This window comes from Balaenoptera musculus, chromosome 7, assembly GCF_009873245.2.
Source record: "Balaenoptera musculus isolate JJ_BM4_2016_0621 chromosome 7, mBalMus1.pri.v3, whole genome shotgun sequence".
In the NCBI taxonomy this organism is placed as follows: Eukaryota; Metazoa; Chordata; class Mammalia; order Artiodactyla; family Balaenopteridae; genus Balaenoptera; species Balaenoptera musculus.
Window position 1 is genome coordinate 85,207,099 of NC_045791.1, and position 20,939 is coordinate 85,228,037.

General features: G+C 37.0%; 1 protein-coding gene across 7 annotated transcripts in view; it reads left to right on the forward strand.

Annotated features, from left to right (window-relative positions):
* The window catches only part of PIKFYVE (phosphoinositide kinase, FYVE-type zinc finger containing), a 77,545-nt gene that overhangs the window by 31,656 nt on the left and 24,950 nt on the right, over nt 1-20,939 (forward strand). For all 7 annotated transcript variants that reach the window (XM_036858020.1, XM_036858024.1, XM_036858022.1 and 4 more), the window contains 12 exons: nt 2,718-2,777; nt 4,396-4,525; nt 4,956-5,136; nt 5,748-5,822; nt 8,909-9,016; nt 12,193-12,333; nt 13,005-13,131; nt 13,368-14,527; nt 16,285-16,385; nt 17,580-17,651; nt 18,322-18,493; nt 20,521-20,699. In XM_036858020.1, the coding sequence (XP_036713915.1) occupies nt 2,718-2,777; nt 4,396-4,525; nt 4,956-5,136; nt 5,748-5,822; nt 8,909-9,016; nt 12,193-12,333; nt 13,005-13,131; nt 13,368-14,527; nt 16,285-16,385; nt 17,580-17,651; nt 18,322-18,493; nt 20,521-20,699 (2,506 nt within the window). The remainder of the gene's footprint in view (nt 1-2,717; nt 2,778-4,395; nt 4,526-4,955; nt 5,137-5,747; nt 5,823-8,908; nt 9,017-12,192; nt 12,334-13,004; nt 13,132-13,367; nt 14,528-16,284; nt 16,386-17,579; nt 17,652-18,321; nt 18,494-20,520; nt 20,700-20,939) is intronic.

Below are 20,939 nucleotides of genomic sequence, written 5' to 3' on the forward strand. Positions count from 1 at the left end.
ATATTACATAGTTATTGACTATATGCCCCACCCTGTGTATTTTACACCCATGACTTAGTTATTTTGCAACTGAAAGTTTGTACCCCTAATCTTCCTTACCTATTTCTTTTCTCCTTCCACCCCCCTCCCCTCTGGTAACCCCTGTTTGTTCTCTGTATCTATAACTCTGTTTCTTTTCTGTTCTGTTTGTTCATTTGTTTTGTTTTTTAGATTCCACAAATAAGTGAAATCATACAGAATTTGTCTTTCTCTGACTCATTTCACCTAACATAATACCCTCTAGTTCCACCCATGTTTTCACAAATAGCAAGATTTTATTCTTTCTTGTGGCTGAGTAATATTACATTGTATATGTGTACACACACACACACACACACACACCCACACACCCCAGAAAGAAGGTAATTATTAGATTGACCTCTTAGGTCATTTGCAACCTTGAGAGCCTGTAATTTGAGGACTTTATAAATCCCTTAATACACATTTCTGGCTTTCACAGTTCTCTCTTGTTAATTTTTAGCATACTAACAGGAATTATTCTTTTTTCTATTTTTCTTGTGAAGTTGAGATACAATAAATTATTTTTTTCTTCACTGTAGTTAGGAGGAACACTGGTTACCAGAAAATAAAGGTCGTCAGAGTGACCTAGTTAGGGAAGTGAAAGACTTCCTCTGCTTCTGGTTTTCATTTCTCTTAAATAAAAATGAGAATGGGTGCTTTTTATCTTTCCATTAAAGGCAAAGGTAATACTTATTAAGTCTTTTCTTTGGGATCATCTGCTAGCTTTTAAGGCTGAGGAAATTTGAATTTATAAAATTGATTGAAATAGCTATACTTAAAAAAAAACTGGTCATGTTTTTTATGTTACATAAGCAAACCCCTCATTTTCAGAAACTTGTAAAACTGAGACAGCGCGATCTTCTGGTTTGATTAATTTGTCATTATTGGTCTTGGAGAGTTATGCAATTAAAAAATATTTTATTCTGTGTTGGTCGCAGGATTCTGAACCATTGTTGGAAAGTTAGCAAGTAGAACCTAGAGAAGAAAGTGAAAATCATGGCTTCCGCAAACCTCTAGACCTAACTTCCCATTTATAGGGAAACAGGGGGTATAAGAGCAATTTAAACAGCACCATGAGGAAACAATCCACCAAATCCAGAATGTGGGATGTTCACCAGGACATTTGGCCTGGGTTCTTTCAAAATTCAATATCATGAAAAAAAAAAGGTAGGAAGTCTACTTTAGACTAAAAGAGAATAAAGAGAATGTAATGTATGAACCTTAATGGATCCAGGTTTGAGGGGGAAAAAAGCATTTATTAAAGCATTTTGGGAACAGTTAGATAAATTTGAATATGGACTAACTCAATGATATTAAGAAATTGTCAGTTTTCTTAAGTGTGTAAATATTACGGCTATAGAGGAGAATGCCCTTATTTTTAAGAGATGCATGCTGAAGTATTAGTGGTAAAATGTCATGATATGTGTAATTTCAAATGGTCTGGAAAAAAAGCACATATATAGAGAGAAATCAGATATGGCAAATCATTAACAATTGTTCAGTCTAGGTGGAGGGTATACAGGATTTTCTGTATGTTTGAAATTTTTTCATAATGGGGAAAATCCATCGCTTCTGGAATTTTATATATATATATCCTTTAGTATGAAGAGTAAAGCTTGTAAAGCCTCTACATTAGTTGAACAAATAGGGGTAGGCATTATTAATTTCTGTGCGGGAGGTATAGGAATAAAGTATAACATCTGTTTTCACTGGTCCATATAATACTTGATTTTATTGTATTTGACATGGCACACTTGAACTTTCTAAATTTTTTTCTCCACTTTCTTGTTTGAAGGATGAGCATATTGGCTTATAGACACATTAACTTTTGAAGCCCATTTGTTTATAAATAAACTCTGCCTGCAAAGAATTTTGTGGAGCACCTTTGCCTTAAAGGGCTTAAAATGCATTGTGGTTAAATTTGCACGGTAGAAAGAACCTCATTTGAGCTGTGCTTGGGCACAGACCTAGAGAAAAGGTCATGGGGAAGTAAAGAGTAAGTTTCACTTATAAGAAAAATAATTACTATTCTAAAAGTTCTAAAAGAACACATTCACTGTGTGTTCAGAAGTTATCTTTCAGCAACTATTTGGAAGTATTTGGTTAGAATTTTTGAAAATTAAAACTCTAAAAACTAATATAAATCCTTACGAGTTACATCTTTATTCCCTGCCATTGTCACTTTTGTATTAATTTATTTTATAGCTTATATTCTGAAATTTTAAAAACCCCACCTTATATTGTATTATGAGGTGGCTTCTCTAGCTGAACTCATTGTTTGTTAAATAATACAGTTGTGCATGAGAAAAAGAGTAACTTTTTAGGCTTGTCATGAAAATTACTGATGATCTCAGTTTTCGTAAACCAGTTCAGTTTTGATAAGGGAAGAATGGTCTGTTAAAGATTATCTGTCATTACTGTTTCAAGGTTTTGTTGAGTTATTAATTTAAGTCTATCAAGTTTAGTATGAAGTGTGCAGAACAAGTTATAAAGCATCATTTTAGCCTAAAGTTTTGTGACTTGGCTGTGTACTGATGGGTTTAGTATGGGTAATACTTTGTGTGTGGGTGTGTTTTCTGTATAATTATGCTGGCATGTTAATAGTCATAAGCTTCTCCTTTCCTTCCTCCTCTCTCTCCTCTCTCCCTGCTATGCAGAGTATTTGATTTCTGACAATGGAGGACAACAGCTCTCAATAAGTGATGCCTTCATCAAAGGTAATTTTATCAAAAGCTATACATGGGATGGTGTCTCTTTTGTTCATGGGGATATACTTGGGGCCTAGCACATTGATAGGTGCAGAGTAGGTACTGACAATGTATATGATTATTTTAGTATCATGGGAACACGGATTTTAATATGTGTAGTAACTTTGAGACTGTTGAGAACCAAAAATATAAACTCGGACTTGGTTTGAAAGAAGGTCTCTGATCTGAAAAGTAATTGTTTAAAAGCTTTTAAGTAGATTTTGAATTTTATTCATTTAAAGGCATGAATAGTTTATGCTTTCCTATATCATGAGTATAGTATTAAGTATTGATATACATATCATCAGTGATTGTCAAGCTTGTCAAAAAGCCTACAGGCAGATCTCATCCGATTGAGGATGCCGCTTGCCCTGTGGAGTTGGGGAGACAAGTGGACAGAAGGGGATAAAGAACTAGTTCTGCTGACCATTTCCCTGGGGACAAGAGGAAGTACAAGCCTCTTCCAGCCGTGACCCTACTTAGCTTGCTGTGGAGTGAAGACACACTTACTTAATTGGTCCATAACACTCTACAGCTTAGGCCTCAGATAATGGGAGGGTTTCACATAAAAGAGAGAAGGTAGGGCAAGCTGGTACAAGGGCAGCCACTTGCAGCTGGTGTCATAACTTAGCAGTGTTTCTGAATTCACCTCCAAGCATCTGGTCCAACTAGATGTTTATAGACCAGGGGTTTAAATAATTGAAATGTGCCATTTTTGTACTTCACTTGTCATGGACACTTGCTTTACTGTGTAAGCTGCTAGAATGTTTAGTTGAAAGTTTTTTTGTTTGTTTAGTTTGCTTTAAACGGGGAAAGATTTGAGAATTTTTGTAAGCATTTCTCACCTCTTTTCTTTCCATTTATTCAATCACATTTTTCAGCATTTAGTGAGCATCTTTTTTTGCAAAGCATGTAGTATTATCTATTATTTTTTTGGTCTTGATCCATTAACAGAATTTTACATAAATTGTTATTTACCATGTTTTAATTTCTTTACAGTTAATTTTTAGGTCTGACTTGTAGAAGTTTTGCCAATTAAAAAGAAAGCCTTTTGTTCCTGTATTGAAAAAGAAACACTAAAAGGATTGTCTGAGTAGACTTTCTATACTGTCATGTACTGGTTCAGACGTATCAGGGCTGAACTTTTTAAAGTTCAGCACCCACAGTATCACATGTTCTGCTTGCATTCTGATTTCTATTGAATGCAGTTTTCAGTTTGTGATTTTATAGGAAAAATTAACCACCTTGTTTTGTTTATGTCTCCAAATAAATAAAAAGACTGTAAAAAAATCTCATTTTATTTGCTTTTCAGAAGCCGTATTTATAATTATTTTCTTGAGAGTCCTGGTTGCTTATGTAAATTTACTTTTCACACTTCTGTCTCTGATTTTGTCTGTTGAGAATATTGATGATCTAACTCAGAGTTCATTTTTTTATTTATGAATTTAAACATGTCCCTGCTTTTTTTACACCAACAATTGAATTGGCTAACTTAAAAAACGTAAAAACGTAAGTTGGCAATTTCTAAATCTATGAGTAGATGGTATAAAACGTGACAATGAAGTATAATTTCTTATTTTACACTTAGAATCCTTATTTAACCGTCGAGTTGAGGAAAAATCCAAAGAGCTGCCTTTCACACCTTTGGGCTGGCATCATAACAACCTGGAGCTGCTAAGGGAGGAGAATGGAGAGAAACAAGCCATGGAGAGGTTGCTGTAAGGCAGTGAGCTTTTTAATTTTAATTCTCCATTTTTATAATCTTCAGTGACTTGATAGGCATGTGCATAGTTCTTCCTTAGAAAGTCAAAAATACTAACATTACTTAGGAAATAAAGCCTGTTCTGGTGAAATTTCTTATAAAACAAAAAGTGTCCTAAATTGTGCTTATCTGTCCCCATTGTCATTTATGTGTTAAAGTTTAATCAAATTAAATGGGTCATCTTAGTTGAAGATACTCACAGATTTTCTTTATGTGAAAAATCATTAAGGTGCAGATATGCAGAAAGAATAAAATTGACCAAGAAGATCTCATCTGTGAACCATAATTTGTGTGCTTATTTCTTTGGTAGACTGTGTTGTATCTTCAAAACTGTTGTCTCTGGCAGTATTAACTATGCAGACTTCTTTCCTGTAACATTTTTGTAGCTCAGCTAATCACAACCATATGATGGCACTACTCCAGCAGTTGCTCCATAGTGAGTCATTGTCACCATCTTGGAGGGACATCATTGTATCACTAGTCTGCCAGGTTGTTCAGACAGTCCGACCTGATGTCAAGAACCGGGATGATGACATGGATGTCCGTCAGTTTGTCCACATCAAAAAAGTGAGCTCTGCTAATGCTTTCCTAATGCTAGGAATTGATGAGATGGGCCTGATAGTAATTTGTCTCTTAATGGTAATCTGAAAGGCTCATTACCAGGAGGGGTGCTAGGTGAGGAGGGGGGAGTTTCTCTGCCTGCTCTATTTGTTAGCAGTGCACTTAAGGGTCATAGAAGCCACTGTTAGGAAGTGAGAGGTGAATGGGGGTGGGGGGTAAGTTGGGCTTGCAATGAGTTGGGAACCCAGACTTTCTTGCTTCCTCTTCTTGATGTGTCATCTATGAAAGGGCCTCTTTCCACAGATTACTGTCACTGTTCTGAGTAAAAGCAGTGGGTAATTGCTTTATTTAGAGAGTAGTGGAGTTTTGCCTGTAGTTTTTGCCTATGATATGTAACTTAATAGTGGTCTTAATTGACATCTGGCATCAAGTACCAGGTAGTATGTTAGAGTGTTGATGATCATGCTAAGAGGCCATTAATTATTGGTTGAAAGGAAGAAATGCATCCTGGAACTTTTTGTACTTATTTGAAAATAAATAATAAATAATAGAATTTATTTGACTGGATTCTAAGGATGTGTCATTGAATTTTATTGTTTTCTTAATTGTTTCATTAGATCCCAGGTGGAAAGAAGTTTGATTCTGTGGTTGTCAGTGGGTTTGTTTGTACCAAGAATATTGCCCATAAAAAGGTAATATGATTCAGTTCAACAGTGACGTTCAGCAGACTGTGACTATGTGCCAAGCTAACAAGCTGGGGGTACCTTAATCATGGAAGAAAAGGAGATTGGACATTGAGGGGTGACTAGCAATGTCTCCCCTAGGGGTGAAATTTTGGGGGTTGAGGGAGAGTCTCCCAGAGCCGATGATGATTGGGACTTGTACAGTGGGAACTCATCAGACAGAAGAAGGCTTCCCAACCAGCAGGCTGACAGGACACTGGTATCATGTCTCCCTTCACCCCACCGCATCTCAAGGAGACAGGATTTTCTAACAGACTGGAGTCCTTCCAGAGGCCTACCATTTGACAACTTTGTTCTTCCTCATAGGGCTGAGCTCAGAATTATCACTGGAATTCTGTTATCCTTCTTCCCTTTTATCTCTACCTTCAACCCTGAGGCTCTTTCTAGCACTAGCATAGAGAGTAGGGTGAAATAACCTGGTGGACTAAGGAAACTCTGAGATCCTAAGGTGCAAGATGGGAAATGGCAGGAGATGGGGCTGTGGAGGAAGCAGGCAGGGGCTTTGTATCTCACTTTATTCTGAAGGCTACTGATTAGCAAAGTGTAGTGTGCATCAGGATCATCTGTGGACCTTGTTAAAAATGTAGATCCCTAAGTCCAAACCCTGGAAATTCTCATTCAGTAGGTTTACGGGGGTGGGAATTGGGGGGGGTGGGTAGGGGAAGGGTGGGACTACTTTAAAATTTTTTTTTTAAGGAAGTATAGTTAATTTACAATGTTATGTTAGTTTCCAGTGTACAGCAAAGTGATTCAGTTTTTTATACACATATATATATTTTTTTCATATTCTTTTCCATTATAGCTTATTACAGGATATTGAATATAGTTCCCTGTGCTGTACAGTAGGACCTTGTTGTTTTATTTATTTTATACACAGTGGCTTACATCTACCATTCCCAAACTCCCAATTTATCCCTCCCTGCACTGCTTTCCCCTTTGGTAACCATAAGTTTGTTTTCTATGTCTGTGAGTCTGTTTCTGTTTTGTATATAAGTTCATTTGTGTCATATTTTAGATTCCACATACAAGCGATATTATGTAATATTTGTCTTTCTCTGTCTGACTTACTTCACTTAGTATGGTAATCTCTAGATCCATCCTCATTGTTGGCAAATGGCATTATTTCATTCCTTTTTATGGCTGAATAGTATTCCATTGTGTATATATGTACCACATTTTCTTTATCCATTCATCTGTCGATAGACATTTAGGTTGCTTCCGTGTCTTGGCTATTGTAAATAGTGCTGCTATGAACATTGGAGTGCATGTATCTTTTCAAATTAGAGTTTTCTCTGGATGTATCCTCAGGAGTGGGATTGCGGATCATGTGGTAACGCTGTTTTTAGTTTTTTAAGGAACCTCCATACTGCTTTCCATAGTGGCTGCACCAATTCACATTCGGCTGGGACTGCTTTTAATGGAGGCACTCTGGGTGTTTCCAGTGTCGTTTATTGGTTCTCACATTTTGAGAAACCGTTGATCTGTAACAGTGTTCTCAAACCTTGCTGTGTTTCAGAATCACTAAGGGAACTTATCAAACATAGAGACACCCTGGCCCCACCTCTGAGGATACTGATTCGGTTACAGTGAGAGCTCAGGCAGATCTCAAGCCTGAACAACTAGATGGAGAAACTGCAGTCCTGTTTTCACTCTTTTCTAAGCAGAGTCTAATAATTTATTTTTTGTAAGTCATTAAGCCTCCTGAAAGTTGTTAGTGACCAAAGAGAAATAAAAGTATGTTTGGATTTGATATTATAGCAATGATCCAGAGTTCATATTTCTACATAGAGTCTTATTAAAACATTTTACCCATCAAAGTAGTACTTTATTGTTTTAAAGATTTATTTATTTTTTTTAAAAAAGATTTTTTAAAATTTTTGGCTGTGTCGGGTCTCAGTTGCAGCACGCGGGATCTTTGTTGTGTCACGCGGGTTTTCTCTTCTCTAGTTGTGGTGCGTGGGCTCCAGAGCATGTGGGCTCTGTAGTTTGCGGCACATGGGCTCTAGTTGAGGCGCGCAAACTCAGGAGTTGTGGCACGCGGGCTTAGTTGCCCCGTGGCGTGTGGGATCTTAGTTCCCTGACCAGGGATCAAGTCCCCTGTATTGCAAGGTGGATTCTTTACCACTGGACCACCAGGGAAGTCCCCAAAGTAGTACTTTAAATCAAATTAAATGATCTTTGTTGAATTCAGAGGTAGGTATGTTGTGCTCATTTCCGGAATTAAAAACTGTTATGTGGGTGTGGTAGACACATATGCATGAATGACTGTCTTGCTCCACTGACCATGTTTAGAGTTAGTCTTTAATTTGTAGTTGCTAAAAGAGCCCTGAATGTAGTTTCCCAGCTGATGAGTCACTGTTTTCAGGACCATTTACTGGTTTGGCCCTGATAAGCTTGGTCAGTCGGAAACTTGGATTGCAGGCCCTGGCTGTTCTGCTTGTGGCTTTAGTTGCACTGTTAGGATATATTGTTTGAGTCACTGCTTCAGGATATGCTTTAAGGTTTTCTGTTTTAACTTCTTATTACCCAATTTGGCTTGCAAATTTACGACTGCTTGGAAACTTATTCCATCAAAAATATATTCAGCAGGTGTTTTAATTCTTTTCTCCCTCATCTACCCTTCTTGAATTTCAGAAAAGTTAAATTCTGCCTTCAGAGTTGCTGATTTGTGGGAGTTTGTGGAGTAGTCTGTCTTTAAGCCCCTCTCTGCCCTACCCAGGGCTGGATAGCTTTTCTTGCAACATTAGAAATTAAAAAAAAACAAATAGTTAAGAGTATAGAAGATTAGGTAAAATAGCATTATTAGAAAAGAAGCCAATTTTTGAAGAAGTTTGCATAGCCCTAAACTAATAATTTGCTTTGAAAAAAAGTAAGAGAATACCACAAAAGAACTAAATGAGAGTATTTTAATATGAATATAATGAGATCATCTATTTAAGAGGAATTATGAACAGTGTGAATTTAAAGTTGTGATTAAAGGAGGACTATAAGGTGCAAACTTCGAAGTTTTAACAAACTGTTCATTTATTTTTTAGATGAATTCTTCTATTAAAAACCCCAAAATTCTTCTGTTGAAGTGTTCCATTGAGTATCTCTACAGAGAAGAAACTAAATTTACTTGCATTGATCCTATTGTGCTTCAGGTAAGAACTTACTGAAACAGTAATCTGGAGGGATGTTTGCGTACTATGATGCTTGCCAGCTCTTATAACGCATTCCAGCTGGTTAAATTGGACAGACAAACTTAATTGCTGTTGTTTCATTTGAAAAATTTATTATAAAAGATGTTTTTATGTATCACACTTTAGAAGCTTACCAAAACCTCTGTCACTATTTTTAGTTTCAAAGTGTTAAAGGCAACACATGACTTTTTGGGAATATATGAAGAAAAAGTGACAATCCAAATCCTGTTTTTCCTTCCCACCTGGGTCATGGATTTACTTTAAGGATTTCTCTAGCTTAATCAGGTTCCCAATGATAATACCTGATTTTTAATACAGTCTGTTCTACTAAAACACATGTTTCTAGAACACTAAGTAGCTTACACACAGTTGGTAAAAGGGAATAACATCAGATGGAAGTTGTGTCAGTTTCTGTCTGGTTTTGCTTAAGTGAGGAGGCCCAGAAAAACTGCAGTAGGATTATAACCCTCAGCTGGAGAGAAAATCAGCCTCAGCTCAGCTCCTATAAAGGCAGGAACCCTTTTAGCTCTATTTTAAGAAATTAGAAGTGAGCTCCTGTTCGAAGAGTTCTCTCCCTAGAGAGATGCAACCCCTGGTCCTGGATGGCTCTTAGGCGTTCACTGTTCAGAGTTCCATTTCCAATTGTACTGTTGCACTTGCTTTTGTACATTTTAAATTTCCCTTGAGGCCACCTCCAGCTACACTGAGCTGCCTGTCTGGGCTGTCCAAGTTCTCTGTCAAGGTACCAATTTTTATTCTTGTTAGTGCTCTGAATATGAAGTTACATAGGTTTTAAAAGTTGTCTGCCTCAACCTCTTTTCTCCCATAAATGCTATTAATTAATTTGTAGTTGTTCAAAATGGGAAGTTTTCAGGAATGTGTATTCCTATTATAGCAGAAACACTTACATTCAGTTCCAGAAACATTTAGGAAAAGCATTGCTTGAAAATTCATAGGTGATAGGTACATTTTCTCAAGAGTGGTTAAGAGTGGTTAATCACTTTTGTTCTGAATTCGTAGACAGCAACAGAAAAAACTTAATTGTGGTGAAAGGCACCATGGGTTATGAAACTCTGCTCTATTGCTTAATGAACTCTGTTAACTGGGACTGTTTCCTTTTTGGAATTCAGCTGTGTATCAGTAAAAGTGAGGGGTTTCAGCTAGATTTATACCATTCCTTCTAGCTCTTATTTACTATGACTTTTCAATGACAACTGAAATAAGGAAAAAGGGGAAACACAATTATCGTTCATGGAATCTAAGGTACTGTGATGCTGGGACTTTTCTTGATCTCACTGAAGGTGTCAGTGAAAGACTTTTCTAGGTTTAGATCACAACCACATGGATTGCAAGATGCATCCTAATTGCAGAGATGTTAAAATGTAAAATTTTATGTCTTGGAGTTGATGAACTAATAATCAGAATCCATAGATATTTAGTTACAAAAAAGTTATACTTAAATTTATCTGCTTTATTTTAACTCCACCCTTACGACCAGGTTAACAGACTAAAATCTTTATGTTAGAGAAGTATGCTCTGTGCTCTGGGCAATGTATATTAGTAAACATGATTTAATTCATATAATTTAAAGCATCTGGTTCATCAGTGCTATAAAACATAGTTTATTATATCTTTAAGTTCTGACCTATTAAAGTTTTTAGTTTGAATTGATAGAAAGTATCAATTGATATGACCTTTTTTTAATCCTTTTTTTGGTCCACTCATTGTGGAATAACCAATCAAAGAAGAAGCTGAAAGGTAGACAGTTAGAAAAAGGAGGATGAGAAACAGTGGGCAAAGAGATAATTAGCCTGTGGTGCCATACTGTCTTCACAAGGTCGGCCCTCAAGATCTGTTGGTCTGCCACTGCTCCGTTGTGTTCCTGGCCTACCTTCTGATACTCTTTACTTGCTGAGCCTCTCCCAGGACCCCTTTTTAGCATGGTGCTTCACGTATAATCATAATAGTTGACTGGAGCTGGAACTGAGAGGAAATGTATTTGCTATCCCTGTATCAGAGGCCAGAAACTTAAAAAAAAAAAAAATCAACTTATTTTAGTTATTCTTTATTGGAGCTGCACAAATAAAATCATTTAAAATGTCATTAAATAACAATTTAGTAAGCAGAGAAGGAAATTAACACGTTTCAAGGAAAAAAAATTCCATTTTGTTAATAATGGGAGAATTTGAAAATGTGCAACTTCTATCAGTAAAACAGAGAAGGGTGAGAAGAAATATACTCCATAACAGGGCAGGTTCATTGCAGGGAATAGGCTCGTCCATTACTGGTGGCACTGACCATGAATACAGTCTTACTCAGAAAGCACTGGGCATAGGGAGCAGAAGTGACAGATGTGCTCCCACATTCCATTGTCACCTCTCTGAGCCCAGAAATTTTATGAAACAATTAATGAATTATATTGTTTTAACTCTGGTTGTTATTTACAATATTCATTTGCTTTGAAAGTAAGCCTTTGTGATGAAATTGTATTAAAAATGTTTTAATTTTTAACTATAGCTGTTCTAGGTAGAATATTACCTGTTCGGAGATTGAAATTAGGAAGTAGCTGAAATAGCATTTGTTAGAGAGTTATTTATTCAGATACCCAAAAGAAGAGATATTCTGGTTACTTTCAGATTGTAAAAGGGGGGATTCATAACTATATTAAAAACGTTTAGAAATTGCTTTCATTTAGGGTTAGGGTTTTTTATTTATTTATTTATAACCTTTGAGAGCTAGCTAATTGGATTCTTGGCTTTTATGTCATAGGTTATTAAGAATTCAAAATCCTTCAAAGTAAAGTTAGTGAGTTGGAGAATGAAATTTCTCCTGAAACTCTTTTCAGCATAATCAGCAGATGAGAATGATGAAAAATATTCTTGGTTGTGTTTGAGTTAATTTGCTTATAGCAATGGTAAGTGATCTTTAGCATAGTTTCACCTGAGATTGGGGGACCTGAGAAATGAGTTAACACATCAGTACTACAGTGTTTACTTAGTAGGAAATATTTATTAGTGGTTTGTGGGCAAAGAAAACTTAGGCGGAATTTGATATTAATAGTCAAACTATCCTGATATTTTTACATGTCTAGATCTTGAATTGTACCACACATAATAATTTTGATTTATCTTACTTAGGAAAGGGAATTCTTGAAGAACTACGTTCAGCGAATAGTTGATGTTCGGCCCACATTGGTTTTAGTTGAGAAAACGGTATCTCGAATTGCCCAGGATATGTTACTGGAACATGGCATTACTTTGGTCATTAATGTAAAATCAGTGAGTGTTCTTATTTTTCTATTTTTATATCATTTAAAAAATATCACGGCTTGTAAATTTATATGCATGTATGGTAGATATGCAGGGATCTTTAATTATTTATTTCTTTGCTGCGCCATCTATATTGAAAGTAGGACAGGCATGGCAGTGATTTCATTGTTTATAAGACTGGAGGATCTTAGGCTGGAAGAAAGTATGATTCATATAGCACTCATACGAGTTATATAATGCTCATCATAGGTTCTACAAGACCAAAGGTGTAATAGACATTAGTTAATAAGTAGTATTTGTGGAGACTTCATTTTGTAGCAGAAAATGTTCTCTCCCTTGAAAAGTTACCCTCTTCAGAACAGAGGTCAGTTCTGGAAGTTTCCCACCCTCCTGGAAGCTTCCCACCCTCCGCCCCTGAATCAGTACCTTTTGCCAGTGCATGATGCTTAAATGTCTTTTGATAATGTCATTAATATGAATATGGTTTATTTTAGTAGGCACATATTGATTTCTAAGTGTAGACTAATCTAGAGTCAGTAAAAGTCATTTAATTATTAAAATCAAGGAAATTCATTGCGAGGGCATTTTCATATGTTCCTATTATTTTTTCATATTAAATTTTCTAAGAATTTTATTCTTCTCTGTCTAATTTTGTAATATAATGTTGTTCTGTGTTCTAGCAAGTTTTAGAACGAATCAGTCGGATGACCCAAGGTGATTTGGTGATGTCGATGGACCAGCTGCTTACAAAACCTCACCTGGGCACCTGTCACAAATTTTACATGCAGATGTTTCAGTTGCCTAATGGTGAGTGATCTCTAGTATAGATTTACCTGGAATTGGGGACCTGAGGACATGAGTAAATTCATCAGTACTACAAGGTTGACTTAGTAGGAAATAGCTATTAGCAGTGGTTAAATGAGGACAGGCAACTGTGGTTTTACTTAAGGGTTTTTCTCTGGTAGATGTTAAGATGGTGAGTTCTGTCTGGACTTCTGGATTGCCACCTAAGCCTTCTTAACCTTGTGTTTGTTTATTTGTAGAACAAACCAAAACACTGATGTTTTTTGAAGGCTGTCCACAGCACTTGGGCTGTACAATCAAGCTTAGAGGAGGCTCTGATTATGAGCTGGCTCGAGTTAAGGAGATCCTAATATTTATGATCTGTGTAGCTTATCATTCTCAACTAGAAATCTCCTTCCTCATGGATGAATTTGCTATGCCTCCTACATTAACACCAAACCCCTCCTTCCATTCTCTGATTGAGGGACAGGAGGATGAAGGGGCTGCACAAGAGCCATTCAGCGGAAGTCCCCTCCCCCGGGAGCCTGACTTCCCTCCGGACTTTCTGCCCTCTGATGATAGCAGTTTGCTAGAATCAAGGATTCTGTTTGAGAAGGGTGATCAGGAAACTAAAAGTGTGCCACAGGATGTTGCCTCTTCGAAGCATCAAGAGCATGCCACAGCAGCTTGCCCAGCAGGCGCCCCCTGTGCTCTCTTTCCATCGGTACCGGAATCGTTGCTGCCGCTCCATATAGACGACCAACAGGATGCCGTAGGCAGCGAGCAGCCAGAGGCTTTGCAGCAAACAGAGGAGCTGCAGGATCCCAAAAGCCAGATGAGAGCCTTCAGAGACCCTCTACAGGATGACACTGGCCTGTATATTACTGAGGAAGTTACCTCCTCTGAAGATAAACGAAAGACTTATTCTTTGACCTTTAAACAGGAATTGAAAGATGTGATCCTCTGTATCTCCCCAGTAATCACATTCCGGGAGCCCTTCCTTTTAACTGAAAAGGGGATGAGATGCTCTACCCGAGATTATTTTGCGGAGCAGGTTTACTGGTCTCCTCTCCTCAATAAAGAGTTCAAAGAAATGGAGAGCAGGCGGAAGAAACAGATGCTCAGGGATCTCTCTGGCCTTCAGGGCATGAATGGAAGTGTTCAGGCCAAGTCTATTCAAGTCCTGCCCTCACACGAGCTAGTGAGCACCAGAATTGCCGAGCACCTGGGTGATAGCCAGAGCCTGGGGAGAATGCTGGCCGATTATCGGGCCAGAGGAGGAAGAATTCAGCAGAAAAATTCAGACCCTTTCGCTTATTCTAAGGATGCATCGGGTACTTCAAGTGGCAAATCCGGAAGCAAAAGTGAAGGTGAAGAAGAGAAAGGGTTGATTACAAGTGATGCAGTGTGGTCAACAAAGGTGAGCAAGACCACTTTGTGTGCTTGTGTAAATTTAAAATGTGTTGGGGACTTTCCTGGCTGTCCAGTGGTTAAGACTCCGCGCTTCCACTGCTGGGGGCGCAGGTTCGATCCCTGGTCGGGTAACTTAAGATCTCACATGCCTTGAGGTGAGGCCAAATAAATAAATAAATCTACTTAACATACAGGTCTTTAAAAAAAATGTGTTGAAAATCTCTGCTATGGCAGGGTAAAAATAATCAAATGTGGCAAATTGCATGCAGATTTATTAAATATTTCCTCTATGCTTTTTTTTTTTGTCTAGGTCTTTCGGCTTATGTGTTGCTTTAAAATGTATGAAATAGGAGTGTAGTGTAATGAAACTGGATTTTGAGGGTTTCAGGCTAAGCTCACAGTAAACTAGGAGGAGCTCTGAGGTAGGGGGGCAGCGTGGAGCTGCTTAAAATTTCTGGCATGATGACTTGGGTTTAGTGTGATGCGTCCTTGATCCTTTTAATGGCAATGAGCAGGACAGTAAGGGTTGGAAGTTTATTGTAGGAAATGGATGTGTTTTAAAAAAAGTAAGATTTATTCATGGATACATTATTGATAATGGTGGTAATAAAACTAATGAACAAATTTATCTCTAGATGAGGAAATAGTTTTTTAATAAAACAAAAAGATGTTCACTTTCACAAGTCTGGGAATGATTAAAAAATAATGGTACACCGTTTTTAATACATGAAATTGGCAAAAAAGAATGTGATAAGAGCCATGGTTAATGAGGTATGGAAAAATACTTATAATAAACTTTAAATAAATTTATGTTTATATACATTTATGTAAACTTATTAAAAGTGATAGGGAGGTCTTTTAAATTTACATGAGCACATATATGTTTTTGACTTAGGATTCCTATCTTTTATAACTTATTCCTGCAGATAAGTAAGCATTTGGTATAAGGATACTTACATTTTATTATAATATATGTACAAGGGTGTTTACTGAAGCATTATTTCTAATTGTTTGCTGTTAAAAGGATGAGTTGGATCTCGTTTCATGACCCAGAGAGAACCCATGATATATTTTCTAGTGTTAAAAAGCAAATTGTGTTTTAATATATGTAGCATCAAACCATTTTTGTAAAAAACCAAAATCACCTGTGTATACTTATGTGGGTGTTTTTGTGTGTTTATGTGTATGAGCTAGCAAAAGTACATGGTTTTTAACCATACAGTCAAATTTGTCAGTTTGGGAGGTGGGGCAGCATCAAAGGAGGAGAGGCTTTAAGTACTTCATGAACTTCTTCATATACCTCTGTACTGTTTGAATTTCAGCAGAGACAGGTGTTACCTTTGTAATGATCAAAAACAGGTATAAAGTACAAATAAATAAATACCTTAGGATTTAGATTTCTGGGTATCTCAGGTGGATGTTATATCCAGCTATCAATTCAGACTGTTTCATATTTAATTAACTACTTCCAAGATAATTTAATGTAGTTTTGTAAAAATAAGAGTATTTAAGAAAACAAGCTGTTTAGACATCTATTTGTATGTTTACATTTCACTTAAACCTTTTGGATTGCTTTACCTCAAAAACTAACTGCTCTTCTTCCTATATTTAGTGTCTTGTAGTTTTGAATCTTCACTGAAACCCCTGTAGTGATGGCAGAGGCTTTACAAATCGAGTGGAGTGTGTCGGATGTTGGAGATGGGCCTTGGGGTTGGAGTGCGTGATGGCTTGCGGGTGCTCATCTGGATGTTCCTTCTCTTGCAGGTGGACTGTCTGAATCCTGCCAACCACCAGAGACTGTGCGTGCTCTTCAGCAGCTCTTCTGCCCAGTCCAGCAACGCTCCCAGTGCCTGCGTCAGTCCGTGGTAGGGTTCCTTGCCCACCCCCCTTGCACCACCCCCCCCACTATTGTACTTGAGGATAGAATTCCAGCAAGTCTGAACAAAATTCAGCCTTTAGGCTCTGTTTTTAGGTGAATGGCATGCTGCTGGTCATATGTGAATTGATGGAACTTTAGAACTTGTGAATTACATATGAAATTTGTATTTGTTCATGGGTAGAAGTAAATGAAAGTACCTTTAGTGAGAGTGAAAACGGATGTGAGGGATGGAAGAGAAATTTGTAGTTATAAAAGTGAGAAAGTTGATACATAAAAGCTAGTTTTAAGCATTTTGATAACATGTACAAATCAGGCAGGTTTTCTTTAGGCATCGTTTTCATAAGAGCAGTCAGTCTTCTGTCTTAAGTTTTATTCTAAAACTTAATTCTAAGTAGATTGATAGAAACACATTTTATAATGTTATAATTTATTTCCAGTAATAGTCACAAAAGCCTAGTTATTACATAGTTTAGTTTTAAAAGTACTAAAGAACATAACTGCTTGTTTTTGGAGTACTTTCCATGACAAAACGTGTTCCGTATTTTAATTTTGGACACCAGAAACCCTTATTTCTACCAGTGAGATCAGGGATTCTTCCAGCATCAGTAGAGCTTTAGCAGTCTGACTTGGGGCTGGGTGAGCCCATGGGAATTTTCTCTGGGAGTTTAGGTCAAGGCTTGATATAAGATGTGGGTTTCGACAGGTATGTATAGCTGAACTCTCTTATTTGTGGGCATTTATAAGTTGGGTATAAAGTTAAGAAGTGCCTTTCCTGGAGGAATATGAGCTGCTGCTCTTCGTGCTCAGCAATGGTGTGGACTAGAGAGCAGAGGCAGGAGTCCCATTTTATACTGACCGGGCTTAAGGCTTTGTGAGGGAAACTTTTACTTCTTCCTAACTCAGATCAGTTTTACTCATTTAATATTACAGTTTGTGCATCCTGATTAAGTAGTTTCATAGGATACTAATGGACTGGGAATGGATACGATGCTGTAGTGTGGCTAGTACAAACCTGGTCTATCAGATGAGGTAAAACCTGTTCCGTAACAACAAAAGAGTAGTACCTGTTTTAATACTGTATTATAAGCAGATCTAACAGGTATCAGTTTGGAGTCTCATGAAATATCTTTTGCTGGGTGGTAATTCATATGATATGTTTCTAAGAAATCTTTTCTTTTAGGATTGTAACAATGGAATTTTATGGAAAAAATGATCTTACATTAGGAATATTTTTAGAGAGATACTGTTTCCGGTAAGAACCAATTTTCTCCTTATGTTCCATTTATGCTTTTTTGATGCCTAGAATTTCAACCTAAATATAAACATGAGTTGGAGCACTGTTGTGTGACCTTCCTGTTCATGCCGCATGCCAGGGTTTACTATACAGAGAAGTAATCCTTTCATATTCAACCCGGCATGTCTTCTCCAGTTCATTCCTCAGATCTTTGCCCATCTAATTGCCCTCAATCCCACAGACTTTTTTTTAGAATGTCTGTTTTCACAGTGATTCAAATGAGAGGCAAGAGAAGCTAAGGACCTCAGTTTAAGTCTTAGAGCTATCACCTGCCACTTAATATGACAAAGAGCAAGTAGTTTAATCTTTACCAGCCCCCTTTATAGGTATTAACAAACTCCACAAATGTCAGGAGTTTTAATAGGTAAAATGAGATGATGTTTTAGAAATACTTGGCAAATAGAAGGTGCTTAACAAGTGGAACCTCTCACTGTGATGTGGTTGAAGGCAGGATGTTCAGCTGCAGGCTCTGAGCAGGATGAGTGGTACCCCGAGCAGATCATCCACCAGTCATCCTTACTCTTGAGAGGATGCTGCACTTTCTCTACAGTGGTCCTGATAAGCCAGGATTCACTATACACTGCTCCTCGGTTTCGTGGTTAATGTGAGGACTTTGTTTTTGTCAAAGGCCTTCCTATCAGTGTCCTAGCATGTTCTGTGATACCCCCATGGTGCATCACATTCGACGCTTTGTCCATGGCCAAGGCTGTGTGCAGATAATCCTGAAGGAGTTGGATTCTCCAGTACCTGGATATCAGCATACAATTCTCACCTATTCCTGGTGCAGAATCTGCAAACAGGTAAGTGTACCCTGTTGCTGTAATACATCACATAGTATCTTTTATTTCTATATTTATATAGTTCTTTTTTGGGGGGGAGGGTGGCCTCTATTTTTTTGGATTTAGTATTTGTCTTTGGGCTCTTATTTATTTTACCTTCTAGTGCTGTATGTTCCCTTTAATGTGTGTTTCCTAAAGATTCCATTTTAGGATATATCAGTCATTATATAAAACATAGGTACCATGTCCAGTAAAGTAGATGGAGATTTTATCTTGACAGTTCTCCATTATGTTTGTTTATTCATTCAGTAAATGCTTATTGAGCACCACCTAGGTGCCAGATACTGTGCTAGGCCCTAGGAATGAAGGAAGAACAAGGTAAGGCTCCTGTCCTCTAGCGGGGAAGACAGACTTACAGTGATTACAGTATGCTAGAATGTTTGTGTAAGTTTAAGTCTATGTCAACATTTCTATCTTAAGACATACAGATGAGAGACCATGTTTAATTGATCTCTGCTGGTTTTCATATACATTCTTGAGGAAAGAACCATGTGTTTTATTTCTTCTGTGTGTTTTTCTAACTCTGGAGGGAATATTTGGTGCCAATATTATGTTTTTAATATATACTTTTTATTCAAATTGTTTACAGTGAGCATATGCCAAATTTAACTTCATTGTTATCTTAATTGGCTTATTTTGGAGTGTATGTTTGGAAGCACATATGGGAATTATAGATAAAATAATAGTGCAACCTATTTCAGTATCAGAGGTTGAGGAGGGCAAAGTCAAAGGTAGTGCCTTCTTCGGTAGGAACATAGAGCCATGAGATCATTTCTTGCAATGACTGGTCTTTTTATACTTGTTCTTCTAGGCCTTTAGTTGCTGTTAGACAGCTGGCAATATTTTGTTGTAGAATATGTGAACTTCTGTAGATTGACCAGTGAACTAAATGAATAACTTAAGTTCGATCTTTATATCTTGCATGTTTGGTGTATGCACTTTATTTTAAAACAAAAACTTCTGCCTTTGGGGTTATGTTAGAAAGGAAAAGGTAAACAGTTTTTGTTACACAGAAATGAAAACTTTTAGGTGTCCAAAAAAGTTATAATATATATGACCAAATATTAGTATACTTACTATTAAATTTCTGTAAGCCATGATAATAGAAAAATGGGCAAAGGGTGTGACAAAGCAATTTAATACAAATGGCCAGTAGACATGTGCAAATACATTTTACTCATTAGTAATAATCAAAGAAGTATAAATAAATATAAATAAATAAAATAAGTGGAATGTGTTTTTATTTATTTGTTTTTTAAAGAAGTTACATTTCAAAGATTCCTGAGATTGGTAAGAAAGTAGGGAAATTGATATTCTTAGATACTGTTGGAGATTGTCTCCTGAAACAGGTGTACTGGTTTACACAATGTGGCAGAAAGTATCAAAGACCATATAAATGTTCATGCCCTTTGACCTAACCAATTTCCACTTTCATTAATTTATTCCAAGGAAATAATAATTATGGATATTTATAAGTGTACACACACACACACACACACACACACACACACACACACACACACAAAAACAGGGACGTTCATCAAAATAATGAAAAACTTGTAATGTCTTAAATGCACATCAATAGAGATTGGTTAAATAATTCCATATTATGGGATACTTTGCAGCCATTAAAAATTAAATTGTACAAGAATATTCTATGTGGGGAAATATGATATATTGCTAATAAAAAAAGGTTATGAAGCTAATTATAGGGAACAGTTTTATTTATAAACATCCCAGCTAAGCATATATGTATTCATGTATAGAAAGAAAGCAAACATACTAGCATATTGATGGTGGTAGTGGGATTACTGGCAAGACAGTTTTCCCCAGCCATCCGTAACTCCATTCACCTCGAAACATTTTTTTCTTCTTCTAGTTTTCTGCAGTCAGAATACACTAGATTTGTACTAGAGAAGAAAATACATTGTTTTTTAAAAAAGAGATTCTCAGTATGTGATTAGATAACAATTTATGCTGAATTTCAGGTAACACCAGTTGTTGCTCTTTCCAATGAGTCCTGGTCCATGTCATTTGCAAAATACCTTGAACTTAGGTTTTATGGGCACCAGTACACCCGTAGAGCCAATGCTGAGCCGTGTGGTCACTCCATCCACCATGATTATCACCAGTATTTCTCCTATAACCAGATGGTGGCATCTTTCAGGTAAGAAGTCTGAGCGACCTTGTCACAATCACATACTCCCTGGAAGGCTTTGTAACATTTCCAGTATTACTAGATTGAATTAATTTTTGGTGTGTGTTGTTCCCCATTCCCACTCTTGCAAAGGCAGAGGGCCATACTCTGTGAAGAGCTTTCAGTGTTATTATTTTATTTAATCCTTTAAGAAATATGTATTATTATCACCCTAACTTAGAGAGCTTACAGCTGACAAATAGAGCTAGC